The sequence below is a fragment of the Lonchura striata genome, chromosome 21 (assembly GCF_046129695.1).
Source record: "Lonchura striata isolate bLonStr1 chromosome 21, bLonStr1.mat, whole genome shotgun sequence".
NCBI lineage: Eukaryota > Metazoa > Chordata > Aves > Passeriformes > Estrildidae > Lonchura > Lonchura striata.
In genome coordinates this window covers 10,469,241-10,483,995 of record NC_134623.1, presented here as the reverse complement: position 1 = coordinate 10,483,995, position 14,755 = coordinate 10,469,241, and the positions used below count along the sequence as shown (strand labels likewise).

The following is a 14,755-nucleotide window of genomic DNA, read 5'->3' as shown; positions in this document are numbered from 1 at the left end:
TAACCTTAATAAATTGATTAAATCAGGGTCTGGGTGTGCCCTGGGGACACTTGGAAGCTTCCAATAAAGGTCTGTTTTTACTGTAGTCTTCTAACACTGCGGCAAGGGTTTTTCTTTTTTTTTTTTTTTTTTCTCTCTTTTTGTTATAGGCAGCAGGGGGATAAGAGAAGCAGAACAGGAATTGTAATCGCAGAATGACAGAACATTCTGAGTTGAAAGGAACACATGGGATCATCAAAGGAATGATAGAACATTTACAGAGACTCCAGAACTGTGACTTTCGGTGGTCAGTGTCTCTGCTGGGAGCCTCCCAAAGGGCCTTCAGCCACTCCTCAGCCCTGGGCAGCAGCAGCATCACCTCTGCAGGGCCCAGCAGGGCTCTCCTGAGCTGCCCTTGCCCAGCTGCACACAGAGCCTGCCCCAGCCAGGGCCCTGCACACAGGCAGGTTTCTGTAGGGCCGGGCCAAGGGCACACAAGGTGAGATGGGCTCTGTGAGCGCTGGCAGGGACAAGGCACCTCTCAGGAGGGGATGTCCAGGCCCAGGGAGATGCTCAGGGAAGCAGAGGGGGCTGAACAGAGCAGTGCTGGGGGAACAAGCCCATCCAGCCCCTCACCTGCCCTCAGCCACAGGGAATCCTTTGCCTCTCACATCTCTCAGTGGCAAACTCTGAGTGCAGCAGGAATGCTGGGGATTTCTGATCTCAGAGAGCTAGGAATAGTGAGTGGGTAGGAAAACAATTCCTAAAACCAGCTCCTGCCATCTATTTCCTTTAGAAATAAAGTGAAATTCTTTAGAAGTGTTAAATGCAGATGCTACCAAGCCTTTCTGCTTTCTCCTTGAGAGCCCCCACGCACAGGCCTGGCTGCTCCTGGCACACTCAGCCAGCACAACTGGACCTCAGGCAGGGACCTGAGAGAAGGTTTTCCCAGAGCAGGAACAAGGGTGGGTGAGTCCCAGCAGGACAGGCTGCAGGGAATGGCCCAGGTTTGGCTCCAAGCAGCCTCTCCTGACTTGTCCCTGTCCTTTCTCCATGAACAGGTCCCAAAGGCCAGCCACAGCAAATGTCCAACAGCAGCTCCATCAGCCACTTCCTCCTGCTGGCCCTGGCAGACACGCGGCAGCTGCAGCTCCTGCACTTCTGCCTCTTCCTGGGCATCTCCCTGGCTGCCCTCCTGGGCAACGGCCTCATCATCAGCGCCGTAGCCTGCGGCCACCACCTGCACACGCCCATGTTCTTCTTCCTGCTCAACCTGGCCCTCAGCGACCTGGGCTCCATCTGCACCACTGTCCCCAAAGCCATGCACAATTCCCTCTGGGACACCAGGAACGTCTCCTACACAGGATGTGCTGCCCAGCTCTTTTTCTTTCTCTTCTTCATCTCAACAGAGTTTTATCTCCTGACCATCATGTGCTACGACCGCTACGTGTCCATCTGCAAACCCCTGCACTACGGGACCCTCCTGGGCAGCAGAACTTGTGCCCACATGGCAGCAGCTGCCTGGGCCAGTGGCTTCCTCTATTCACTGCTGCACACAGCCAATACATTTTCCCTTCCCCTGTGCCATGGCAATGCCCTGGGCCAGTTCTTCTGTGAAATCCCACAGATCCTCAAGCTCTCCTGCTCCAAATCCTACCTGAAGGAATTTGGGCTCATTGTGTTTTCGATTTCTTTACTCGTTGCCTGCTTTGTGTTCATTGTTTTCTCCTATGTGCAGATCTTCAGGGCTGTGCTGAGGATCCCCTCTGAGCAGGGACGGCACAAAGCCTTTTCCACCTGCCTCCCTCACCTGGCTGTGGTCTTCCTGTTCCTCAGCACTGGCACAGTTGCTTACCTGAAGCCCCCCTCGATGTCCTCCCCATCCCTGGATATGGCTCTGTCAGTTCTGTACTCGGTGGTGCCTCCAGCCCTGAACCCCCTCATCTACAGCCTGAGGAACCAAGAGTTCAAGGCTGCAGTGAGGAGACTGATGACAGGATGCTTTCAGGAACATTAAACTGCTGGCCAATTTCTGAAAATAATTTGCAATAAAAGTCACTTATGTTCATGCTTGTAGTAGTTTTTTCCTTTGTTTTATTTTTTTCAGATTGTCCACACAGAAATGTCATTATTTGTGCCATTTCTCATTTTGTTTCTCTCCACCTTCTCTGTGCCTGCAGACTGTGTCAATGAGGGGCTGAGCTCTCAGTGGCTTTAAAGAGACTAACGGATGTCCCAGCAGAGTTTTCTGCAGAGATGCCCTTTTGTTTCCTTCTCTGGAGCTGCAGCAGCATTGTCTGTGTGCAGAGCTGGGGCAGATCAGTGCTGGCACACCAGCTCTGGTCCTGCTGGCCACACCATTCCTGATCCAGGCCAGGAGCCATTGACCTTCTTGGCCACCTGGGCACTCTGCTGGCTCATGTCCAGCCTGCTGTCCATCACTCCCTGCAGGTCCCTTTCTGCCTGGCTGCTGTCCAGCCACTCTGTCCCCAGCCTGTAGCGCTGCAGGGGTTGTTGTGGCCAAAGTGCAGGACCCGGCACTTGGACTTGTTAAACCTCACCTTGTTGAATTTGGGCTCTGGATCCAGCCTGTGCAGGGCCCTGTGCAGAGCCCTCCTACCCTCCAGCAAATCAACACACACATCCAGCTTGATGTTATCTGCAATAATGTCCTTGGTTCCAAGGTGCCCCTCAGTGTCACAATGTCCTTTTGGTCACACCAGGCCCTGCACTGTCACACTGGTCTCCTTGGATCCATGGGGCCCCAACATGTGACAGTGTTCTCCTTGGTTCCATGGGCCCCAAAATGTGACAATGGACTCCTTGGTTCCATGGGGCTCCACAGTGTCACAATGCTCTTGTTGGTGCCGCAGTTTCACAGTGGCCCCTTGGTTCCATGGGGCCCCAGGGTGTCACAAAGGCCCCATGGTCACACGAGGTCCCACACTGTCACAATGCTCTCTGTGCTTCCACAAGTCCCCTCAGTGTCACAATGGACTCCTTGTTTCCACGAGGCCACACAGTGTCACAACGGCCTTCCAGATTCCTGGAGGCCCCAGAGTGTCACAGTGGCCCCTCGGTTACACAAGGTCCTGCAGTGTCACAATGTCCCCTTGGTTCCAGGAGGCTCCGCAGTGTCAGAATAGCCCCTTGGTTCCCCTGGGCCCTGGACTCTCCCAATGCTCTCCTTGGTTTGGCAGTGTCACAGTGGTGAAATCCCTCGGTCACAAGAGGCCCCGCATGGTCACCATGGCCTCTGTGGTTCCACCAGGACCCAGTGTCACAGAGACTCCCAGGTTCCATTTGGCCCCAGAGCACCACAGTGGAGCCCTGGTTCTATGGGGCTGCACAGTGTCACCATGGTCCTCTTAGATCCTCAATGCCCTGCAGGGTCACAATGGCCCCAGAGTGTCCCAATCATCACAGAATGAGAGAATCAAACAGGCTGGAAAAGACCTTTGGGATCATCAAGTCCAACCAATGCCCTAATACCGCCTTGTCACCCAGACCATGCCACTGAGTGCCACTGGAGAGGGACAGTGACTCTGCCACCTCCCCCATGGCCTGCCCATTCCAGTGCCCACTCACCCTTTCTGTGAAGAACTTCTTCCTCTTGTCCAGCCTGAACCTCCCCTGGTGCAGCTGAAGGCTGTGTCTTCTTGTCCTGCCCTCCAGCAGATCCACATTCACACCCAGCTTGGTGTCATCTGCAAATTTGGGGATGGTGGGCTTGATCCCCTCACCCAGATCATTAGTGAAGGTGTTAAACAGGACTGGGCCCAACACAGATCCCTGGGGACAGCACCAGGGACTGGACACCAGCTGAGTGCAGCACCATCCCCACCCCTCTCTGGGCCCAGCCTCCAGCCAGCTCTTCCATCTCCCAGCCAGGAGGGAACCTGCCCAAGCCGTGGGCTGCAGCTTTTCCAGGGAATGCTGTCAGAGACAGTGTCCAAGGCTTTGCTGAAGTCCAGATGTACACATCCACAGCCTTTCCCACATCCACAGGTGGGTCACCTGGTTATAAAAGGAGATCAGGTTGCTCAGGCAGGACCTGTCCCTCTTAAATCCACGCTGGCTGGCTCTGACCCCTTGGCCATCCTGTGGGTGCCCTGTGGTGGCTCTCAAGGTGATCTGTTCCATAACCTTGCCGGGCACCGAGGTCAGGCTGACAGGTCTGGAGTTCTCCAGATCCTCCTTCCAGCCCTTCTTGGGGATGGGCTCACACTGGCACCTCCAGTGCTCTGGGACCTCCCTGGTGAGCCAGGACTGATGGTAAATGATGGGGAGCAGCTTGGGGAGCTCATCCCCCAGCTCCCTCATCCCCCTAGGATGGATCCCATCCCATCCACCTGTGTGAGCATCTAAGCGGCTCAGCAGGTCAGGAGCTGCTTCCTCCTGGATTACAGGGGCCTGTTCTGCTCCCTGTGCCCATCTACCAGCTCAGGAGAACTCTTGTCCTGAGGACAGCCTGTCCTAATATTGAAAATTGAGACAGACAAGGTCTTAAGTAGATCAGCCTTTTCCTTATCTTTAGTTCTTATATTCTCCACTGCATCCATTAAAGAATAGTAGAGGTTCTCTTTATCCAATGTTTTGCTATTAATTTAATTATAGAAACATTTTCTATTATTTTTCACAGAAGTGGCCAGGTTAAGCTTTAATTGATATTTCACCTCTTAACTTCTCTTTCTCCGTGACCTAACAACGTCCTTAAACACTTCCTAAGTTGCCTGACCTTCTGTCCAAAGTTGATGCACCCTCTTCTTTCCCCTGAGTTCCCACAAAACCTCCACGGGCAGCCAGGACAGTAATTTTCCTCACCAGCTCATCATTTGCCACACTGGGACAGACTGCTCCATCCCCCTTAAGGTTACTTTCTGGAAATGTCTCCATCCTGCCTGGACTACTTTGTTTTTAAAAACTGTTTCCCTTAAAAAATCAGGACCTGATTCACTACTCCCCAAATCTGCATCCTAAATAAGCCAAAGTCTGCCCTTTCTAATTCCAGTGTGGAAGTTTTGTTGCTGCCCCTCCTTCTTTCACAGATCATTGAAAACTTGATTATTTCATGGTCACTGTGCCCCAGGCAGCCTCCGACCTCCACATCTGCCACCAGCCCTTCTCTCTTTGTGAACAGCAGGAGACAGAGCTTTCCTTGGGAGTGGAGTGTTACCAAAAAATTGGTAAAACAGAAAACTCCTTAACACCAGTGCAGCATTAAGAAGCAGCATTCTTTATTCAGGGGGATGCACAGGGGATAGCTCCTCCCAAAGCCGAGCATGCTGAGTACAGGAAAGTTTCTGTTCATATTCTGTATTTTGCACACATATTCATTGATTGTGCTGGACTAAACACACATCTGATAATCATTTCCCCAAAATCATTAACATATTTCCCCTCCCCTTTTGCATGCCTTTCTCTGTCCTGGGGGTCTCTCTGGTGGTCCCTGGTGGTCGTGGGCCCCAATGTTCCCGTGGGCCTGGCTGAGCTGGCAGGAGACTGAGGCTGGTGAACTTCCAGTTCCCCTTGTCCCACAATGGGCATTGTGTGGTGTCCATAGGCCTGTTGGTTTTGGAGAACAAGCTCCAGGTGTTAGCTCACCTGGTGGAGACAATTTATCACCTGATAACATGAGGTCAAAGAGTGGGCTATGACATCACATGAGTGATCTATGACAGAATGGTCCATGACATCACAGAGTCATTAATGTGATGTCATCAAGAAGTTATGACATCATAGGCCATCTCTGTGACATCACAGAGCAGGCTTTGACATCACAGGAGAGAGCTTTGAAATTGCAGAGCAGACTGTGATACCACAGAGTTGGCTGTGACATCAGAGACCAGCTGTGTGACATTACAGAATGGGCTGTGACATCCCAGAGGGGCTGTGTGACATCCCAGGAGGGCTCTGTGAGGTCACAGGGTTGGTCACTCCACCCCAGCTCTCACTCACAGTTTCTCCCAACAAGTCCAATGCTCTTCATGCCCAGAAGGGTCCCTGTCCCCCAGTATCCCCCCAGTCCCCCTGGAGGCACAGCCTCCACCCAAGGATGTTCCACAGGATCCACCCCAGAGCCTGACATGGGGAAAAGGGGCCAGGGCTGTGTGACCAGGACATCAAGGACGTGGATTATCCAGGTGCCTGTGGCCTGGGTTGGGTTCCCCAGGGCAGGAAAGATGTCTGGCAGCTGGAGCAGGTTTAGGGAAGGGCCTCCAAGGTGGGGCTGGAGCCCTTGGGCTGTGAGCAGAGGCTGAGGGAGCTGGGCATGTCCAGCCCAGAGCAGGGAAGGCTGAGGGGCTCCTCATCCCAGCCTGGCAGTGCCAGCGAGGAGGGGATGGAGAACACAGAGCCAGGCTCTTCACCGGGGGCCTGGTGGGAGACAGAAGCCAATGGGTGGAAGGGGAAAGAGGGGAGATCAGCCAGGCCAGGAGGAGATGAAATGAGTCAGGCTGGTTTCAGCATTTCCTCAACACCAAAAGCAACCTGACCTCCCTTCTTCATCCACCACTGACAGCTTTGCAAATCAGAAATTGTTTGAGCTATTTTCCCCCCACTTCAGGATGAGCATCCTGATACAAGAATGTAATTGTGTTTATATCTATCACAGAACCACGTTTGTCTGAAATTAATTCTAACATGGAAATCATTAGTGGATGGCGGACTCATCAGATGCTGCTAGAACATCGCACATAGCTCATGGCAGAGCATGGTTGTTATTAAATTGTGTCCTGTTCAACTATGGTCCTTTGGCCATGGAGAGAAACTTTCTGTGCCTCTGACTCTGACCAGTTCCTGACCCCCAAAGGGCACAAGCCTGATGAGTTGTGGTTCCCACTCCAGTGGTGGCACTTGGAGCTCCCTCCATAGCCAGAGCAGAGCTCCCTTGTCCCAGAAAGTCCCTAGTAATGCAGGGATGAAGGAAACAGGACAGGCTGTGGGGATCAGGGGCAGGGCATTGCCAGGGATTTGGGGTGGTTGTGAGCCCAGGGCAGGACCCGGCCCTTGGCCTTGGTGAACCTCATCCCATTGTCCTGGGCCCATGGCTCCAGCCTGTCCAGATCCCTCTGCAGAGCTTCCTGCCCTCCAGCACAGCCACACTCCCACCCAGCCTGGGCTCACATGGAACTACCTGAGGGTGCCCTCGATGGCCTCGTCCAGATCACTAATAAAGAGATTTCACTGACCTGGACCCAGTCCTGTGCCCTGGGGACACCCCTGGATGTGACTCCATTCCTCAGCTGCTCTGAGTGCCAGGGCTTGGATGGGGGAATTGGTAGGTATGGGGTAGGGACAAAGTGTGATTGATTGTCAGCTATGAAGGGTCTTGATTTTCATGTCTATTCCAACTGCATGCGAAGTTTGATTCAGTGTCATCTGGACATTGAACATATCAATAAATTAACAGAAAAAAACCCCAACTAAACAGGACCTACAAAATATTTTTTCACTGTCTTTTTAAATATAAAGTATTAACTTTGAATAGGTTTCTGAAACTTGTCTAATCAACCACAAAAAATTTCAAAACTTAAATTATTCCTTGAGGCTTAGCTTGTTAAGGTGTTCTGAATGTTAATGAGCCCTGGAGCACTGAATTCCTGAACTGAAGAGCTGAAGACTGAAGAAGCCTCTGGAGCAGTAAAATTCAGCAGCAGCCTCCAAGTTGCTGAGGATGTCAGCAGCCCCCACTGAGGCCATCCCTGCCCAGAGGCCCTGGGGGAATGGGCAGACAAGGAGAGCGTCCCTGGGGCTGGGGCAGCAGAACTCAGAGGCACCAGCAGCTCCAGCTGGGAAATGGAGTGTGGGATGGGGCTGTGAAAGCCCTGCCTGGGCTGTGCCAAGCAGGACACACGAGCCCTGATCCCCATCCACTAAAAAACTCTCTCAAGAAGATATTTAAAAGGAATGACAATAACTGGTGTCCTCTGAGTTGGATGCACTGGAGCAATACTATCAAGAGATACTCAGGAGCTCTAAACAACAAAACAGCCTTTACTGGGAAATTTAGAAAAATCAGAGAAACTTCGACAAACGTTTTAATACGGCATTCAATCAACAAAAAAAACTTCTTTAACTTGGCCCATTCAACTTCACAAACTCTAAGCCTGTTCAATTTTAAGTTAATCAATATTTGCAATAGTACAGAAATAGAAGAAGTAGATACAGAGAGAGAAAAATAAGATACAGAGAGAGAAGTACACACTCAGCTACCACCTCCTGGATTCCAGCAATGTTCAGCTGGAAATTCCAAGAGGAGGTAGGGTCAAGATGTGTGCTTGCCTTGTGGTCAGCCTTAAATACCCCTTGGTCCTCCTGGGCCCTTCCCCCAGGTGGGACTTGGGGTCATTTGGTCACTCAGGAGCTGGGCTGGGGCTCCAGAGGTGGCTGTGCAGCATTGCCTGTGCTGTGCCAGGGACTGGCAGACACTGCTGGGCTGGGATAGAGGTTCTGGGGGGATTGGGGTTCCAGGGCAGGGCAGTGCTGGGGTTCCAGGGCAGGGCAAGGCTGGACCTGCCCCTTCCTCCCCCACACTGAAATGTTTCCAGCCAGCAATCTCCTCCAGTCTGTCACAACAGTCAACATTTGCCACGCTCCCGCCCCAGTTCCCTTTGTCTCAGCCCCGGCTAGCTCTTGTGGGGCGAGGGCGGGCGATGGAGGCACCCTCCGCCGCTCCCAGCTGGGGTTTGGAGAGTGCCTTTGTGGGTTCCGGGCAGCGCTAGCAAGCCTCGCGGTGGTAAATGAAGAGCGGATCCTGCTGGGGGCTAAGTCCGAGTTTATTGTAGCCCAACGGGGCCAAATGTCCTAGAACGATGCCAGCCAACAGGAACAAGCACAAGGTGCTTGCACTGGCTTATAAACTGTAAGGGAGGGGTATCCAACGACCAATGGGGATAGGGATAGGGGGTGGCTCCGGGATGGGGGGATATGATGGGGTCCAATGGGGGAAGGATATGGGGGGAGCCCCAGGTCCTCGGCCAATCACCCGGTGCCCTGAGTAGAAGCTTCTGGATGGATGGGAAGGGGCACCGAGTGATAGACAAGGCACCCGGGGGGGGTAAAATGCCTCTTTCAGGGTGATGGATAGATACTGGGAAGGCGGGAAGGGAGGACAAGGCGGGAAAACTGGGGATAAACCAAGTTGCACACGGGGGTACAAAGGAATAAACCAATACATAATACAGGGATAATAAAACATATACATAACGCAACTCCACAAACATTGGTGGTGAAATCCCAATATGGCCATTGACACCTGCAGGAGAAGGACAGTTGTTTTCTATAGGAAGGAAAGCCCCAAGCCCCAGTGAGAAGAGACCCTGCAGGTGCCAAGCTGTCAGGCCGCCCCTGGAGGTCAAACCAGCCAGACCTGTTCCATGTTCCCTTGGATCCTTGGGACCCCACAGTGTCCCAGTGGTCTCCGTGGTTCCCAGGCCCCACAATGTCAAGTGACTCCTCTGTTCCATGAGGCCCAAAATGTCATGATGGACCTTTGGACCCTGGGGGTTTGTGGTGTCACAATGGCCTCCTTTGGCTCCACAGGGTCACAATGGAACACTGATGACACGAGACCCTGCAGTGTCACAATGGACCTTTGGTTCCCTGCAGCCCTGCAGTGCCACAAAGGCCTCTTGGTTTCACGAGGCCCCACAGTGTCACAATGGTCCTCTTGGTTCTGTGGGAACCTCCAGGGTCACAATGGTCTCACTGGTGCTGTGAGGCCGCACAGTGTCACAATGCTTTGCTTATTCCGTGGGGCCTCATAGTATCCCAATGGTCTCCATGATTCCATGGTGCCCCACGGTGTTACAATGGGCCCTTGGTTCCATGAAGCTGTGAAGTCTCTTAATGGTGTCTCCATGATTCCATGTGGCCTTCCAATGTCACAATGGACCTTTGGCTCCCTGGGGTCTCACCATGTCACAACTGTCCCTTGGTCCCATGACACCCCAAAGTGTCATAAGGGTCTCCACGGTTCCATGAGGCCCCACGGTGTCACAATGGCCCCTTGGTCCCACAGGCCCCACAGTGTCACAATGGCCCCTTGGTTCCATGGTGCCCCACAGTGTCACAATGGTCCCTTGGTTCCATGGTTCCTGTGCTGGTGCATTCCCCCCTCCCCTTCTCAGGCCACCCTGCCAGCTGAGAAATGCTCACTGGGCCTCGGCCTTGGCCAGCAGCCTCTGGGCTCAGCTCCTCTGGAGCTCAGCACAAACACGCTCTGCTCCAGGCACTGCTGCTGCCCAGCCAGCTCCTGGCTGCTTTAGGAGCAGCCCTGGGAACTGTTTGTGTTCCCTCGGTGGCACAACATCCCTGTTCTCACACTGCCAAAGAAAGCTGCTGATGCCAAGTGCGGCCAGGATGAAACATGGCTGGGACTGCAGCCCCTCTCTTGGGGCCCTACAAAGAGCGCTCCAAAAGGAGCCCTTGGAGCTCTCCTGGGCCAGCAACTCCCTCTGTGTGGGGCCTCTCCGAGCCGGGAACTCTCCCGTTTGCTGCACTCGGGGATCCCCAACAACGAGGGAGCCTGGGCCGATCCCCCCACTCCTCCAGGCTCAACCCTTCCCTGCTGGGGAGATGCCAAAGCATCCACAGGGAGCATTTCCCTTTGCTCAGGGGAATTTCTCACAGGTGCCCTGCACTGACTCTCTGTGTCTGTGTGCACACAGGAGTGCCTGTGCTGGGGAAATGTGGCAGGAATGCTGCTCCCTGAGGGGTCTGACTGCCTTGGATAGCTGAGCCAGTCAGGCCTGTAGGTAAGGCTAAATCACGAGGTCTAAGCTAAGTTAAACGCTGCTAAGAGTTGTTCTTTTGCTAAGTTCATATGTTTAATATAAGTTATATGTTAAGTTAAATATTGTTAAATGTTATTCCTGTTTTAAATTGCATAGTTATAGGTTATAAGTTAGGTTAAATACTGTTAAGCTCTGTTCTTTTGCTAAATTGTTAAGTTTAATGTAGAAATTAAGGTAAAGGTATAAGGTAACTCCTATTAAGTTTTAGGTCTGTTAAGGTTTTGGGCCATATTCCTTTTATCCTTGCCCTCATTTTTTTTGTGTCACACACACAGGGACAGTTCTTGGTTCATTTCTGGTTTGATTGCCTGGATTTTGTTTGGTTTTGTTGTTGCTTTGTTTCCTTGCTGTGCCTGAAGTGTCCAAGCAGGAGCAGAGTGACTCTTGCCAAGGAACTTTGTGCTGCTGTCACTTAATATTAAATCTGGTTTTTGCTGGGGATTTTTTCAGCGCTCTCAAACCCTCATTGGTCACAGGGTGAAGGAGCCCTGGCCCAGGCTCTGGCCCTGGGGGACACGGGGACACTGCCGGGGGGTCCCTGTCCCCCTGTCCCACCCCCCATGGCTCCAGCCCCCGTCCCCGTGTCAGGCTCTGGGGTCGATCTCGTGGAACATCCTCTGGGGGAGGCTGCGGCGCCAGGGGCAGGGGGACTTGGGGGCACAGGGGACCCCGCTGTGCACGAGCAGCGTTGGACTTCTCTGGGGGAACTGGGAGGGGAATGGGGCAGAGTGACCTCCCCGGTGACCTCACACAGCCTCTCAGATGTCACATAGCCATCTCTGTGATGTCACACAGCCCAGTCTGTAATGTCATACAGGCCCTGTGATGCTGGGCAGTTCCGGCGCCATCCCAGCAGTGGCCTCTCCCTCCTGCCCCGTCCCTCAGCCAGTGCCACCCTTGGGGCTCTGGGCTATGGCTTCTTCTCCCTGGGCATCCCCTGCTGCCCGCCCAGGTTTTCCCGAGGAGCTGCTGCCCCTGAGCCAGAGGCTCTGCTCTGCTGCCCTGGGTACCCCGGGGCTCCCAAAACACCCCACGGCCAGGCTGGGCCCAGAGTGTCACAATGTCCCCTTGGATCCATCAGGCCCCGCAGTGTCACAATGCTCCCTGCGCTCTCTGAGGCCCCACATCACCCAGCCCAGGCCATTGCTGTGGTTCCAGTCCCTCCCAGTATGATCCCAGTGATTCCCAGTCTCTCTCAGTATATCCCACTTGATCCCAGCATGCTCCCAGTCACTCCCACATCCTCCCAGTTGCTTCCAGCATAATTCCAGTTGCCCAGAACCACTTCTAGCCACCCTCAGTGCAGTACCAGTTGCTCCCAGGATATCCCAGTTGCACTGACCATGGTCCAAACTGCCCTCAGCATGTTCCTGGTCACTCCCAGTATGATCCCAGTCCCCCTCAGTGTCATCCTAGTTCCACCCAGTATGTTCCCAGTTGCACCTAGTCACCCCTAGTACAGTCCCGCTCACTGCCAGTTTGACCTCAGTGGCCCCCATTACAGACACAGTCACTCGCAGTTGCCCTCACTTGCCCCCAAAATGGTCCCAGCTGTTCTCAGTGTTGTCCCCTCCAGTATGGTGCCAGACACTTCCAGTATATTCCAATTGCCCCCAGCATTCTCGATCCCAGTCACCCCAGAGTCCCCAGTGTGGTTCCAGTTGCCCCCAGGATGACCTCACTCATTCCCAGTATATCCCAGTTACCTCCAGCAGGCCCCCAAACCCCCTCCCAGCACCACAAATGGCCCCAAGAGCCACAACAGCCTCTCTCAGTCCCACCAGGAGTCCCTAAAACCCCTCCCAGCCCTCCATGGAGCTGAGCAGGAGAGGTTGGTGGACAGGAACATCCCCAGCAAGGGTCAGCTAGGACACTTCAGCAGCAATTTGGGCATTTTGTGGGGAACTCTTGGACTGGGCAGACGCAGGCCAGGGACTGGGACAGACAGCCGGAATTCCTGGAGAACAGATGAGGTTAGATGGACCCGTTCTGCTGGAACAACTACAAGAACATGGCCATGTCCCTTGGCTTGGATGGTCCCAGAACAACCAAATCCTCCCCTTAACCTCAAATTCACATTCAAATCCCAGTAAAATGATTCAGCTTTAGATCTCTTTACTTGATTTCTTTATTTTTACCCCAATTCTAGGTGTTTTGATGGGATAAACAAGGAGATTATTCAGGTGGGAAAAGATCTCCATGATCATCCATTATTGCTTGATGCCACCAGAAGAAAAAGTGACACAGCAGGTAAGAATTTCTTGGGCTGTAAAGTCAAAGAAACAGCTCTTCCCAATTAATTTTCAATGTTGATCAGAGTCCCGATGGATTTTCCTGGTCTGTGTTCATCCAGGTGTCTATGGGCATCCAGGAGGATTTCAAGACCACTTTCCAGGTGTCTTCTCATCAGAGATCACAAGGAATGTGGGTCACCAGGTCTCTGACCAACATGGGTCTTCTAAAGGAGGATGGAGTGGGAGCAGCGCATGAAGCTCTTCCTGCAGTCGGGGCAGTCACAGGGCTTCCCTTACCTGTGCCTAAGTTGGTGTCGAGTCAAGTGAAAGCTCCTGGAGAAGCTCTTCCCACACAGGGGACACTCATAGGGCCTCTGCCTGGTGTGGATGTGCCGGTGCCGGACAAGGTGGGAGTTTTGCTTGAAGCCCCTCCTGCAGTCAGGGCAGCGGAAGGGCCTATCCCCGTTGTGAATCCGCTGGTGCTTGCAGAGAGCAGAGCTCCACCTAAACCTCTTCTGACACTCGGGACACTCATAGGGCCTCTCCCCAGTGTGGATGCATTGGTGGATGATGAGTTCTGAGCTCCAGCCGAAGCCCTTCCCACACTCCCCACACTTGTAGGGCCATTCCCCGGTGTGGATCATCTGGTGGCGGATCAGGTGGGATTTCCGCCTGAAGCTCTTCCCACACTCCGAGCACTTGTACGGCTTCTCCCCATCATGAAGCTGCTCATGGACCACCAGCTCTGAGCTCTGGCTGAAGCTCTGCCCACCTTCCTGACACTGGGTGTGTCTTTCCTCCTCAGATGACCTTGGGCTGGTTTTGCAGCCCCTCCTCCTGCGGGATCTCTGGGGTTTTTCCTCCCCGTTGGGTTCCTGTGCTGTGGAGCCAGTCAAAATGGCCTCTTCCATGAGGTTCTGCTGCAGGGATTTGTCCTTCCTGGTCTCCATCTGCAGATCCTGCTCTGGGGGAGGAAGGACAAGGAGAGGATGGGATTTGCCAGAGGGAAGGGCAGGGAGATCCCCCCAGTGCGTCCCCAGCAGGAGGACACCGGTAGCGGGGCTGTCCTGCAGCCGGGGGCCAGGCTGGGCTGGGAGATGGAGCAGGAGAGAGGGGGAAAGGGGCACTGACTTCCTCCTCACCTGCCTGGGCATCCCAGGGCATCTTCCTCTTCCTCGCAGCCTCCTCCTCCATCTGGAAGATATTTGGAGATGGGAAATCCTGTTTTGAAAGGAAAACAAGGGATGAGCACAGTGAGTTTTGTACTGGTTTCAAAGCAAACCTGGGAGAGAGTCTAAGCCAGAAGGACAATTTAATAGGAAAATTAAGATCAAAGCTATGATACAGAAAGACTGGTTTAAACTCACAGAGTCAGGATATAACCTGACACCCTGATAATCAGGGTGGTGGTAGCAGTCTGATGAAATGGTGGCTTCAGTCCAGCTGGAGTGATGAACGTGATTCTGTCAAAGCAGTGATTCTGTAGAAGGGTCTGGTCTTCCTCTGAAGGTCCAGTGGTGGTTATGGAGCTCTTGTCCTCTGCCAATCCAGTAGCCAAGGTGGTCATGGTGTTGCAAGGGTGAGATTATATCCAGGTAGGAATGCTTGGTTCCTCCCCCTGGGCGGAGCATCCCACAATGGGATGATGTAATTTTATCAGTCCTGCAGTGACACTCAATGGCCCATTAAGAGAAGATGGCCCCTGGAGGGCGTTATCAGGGCTGAGCCATGGAAGAGATAAAGAAC

At 53.3% G+C, this 14,755-nt stretch overlaps 2 protein-coding genes across 2 annotated transcripts in view; one reads left to right on the top strand and one right to left on the bottom strand.

Moving 5' to 3' along the window:
- The first annotated feature begins 1,063 nt into the window (after positions 1-1,063).
- Positions 1,064-1,996, top strand: LOC144247285 (olfactory receptor 14A16-like). The gene has a single exon (XM_077787699.1). It carries the CDS (start codon positions 1,064-1,066, stop codon positions 1,994-1,996), a length of 933 nt encoding a protein of 310 aa, XP_077643825.1.
- An 11,306-nt stretch (positions 1,997-13,302) lies between these two features.
- Positions 13,303-14,755, bottom strand: part of LOC110479977 (uncharacterized) — a 45,047-nt gene continuing 43,594 nt past the window's right edge. Inside the window, exon 3 of the mRNA XM_077787698.1 lies at positions 13,303-13,781. Within this exon, the coding sequence (XP_077643824.1) occupies positions 13,303-13,781 (479 nt within the window). The remainder of the gene's footprint in view (positions 13,782-14,755) is intronic.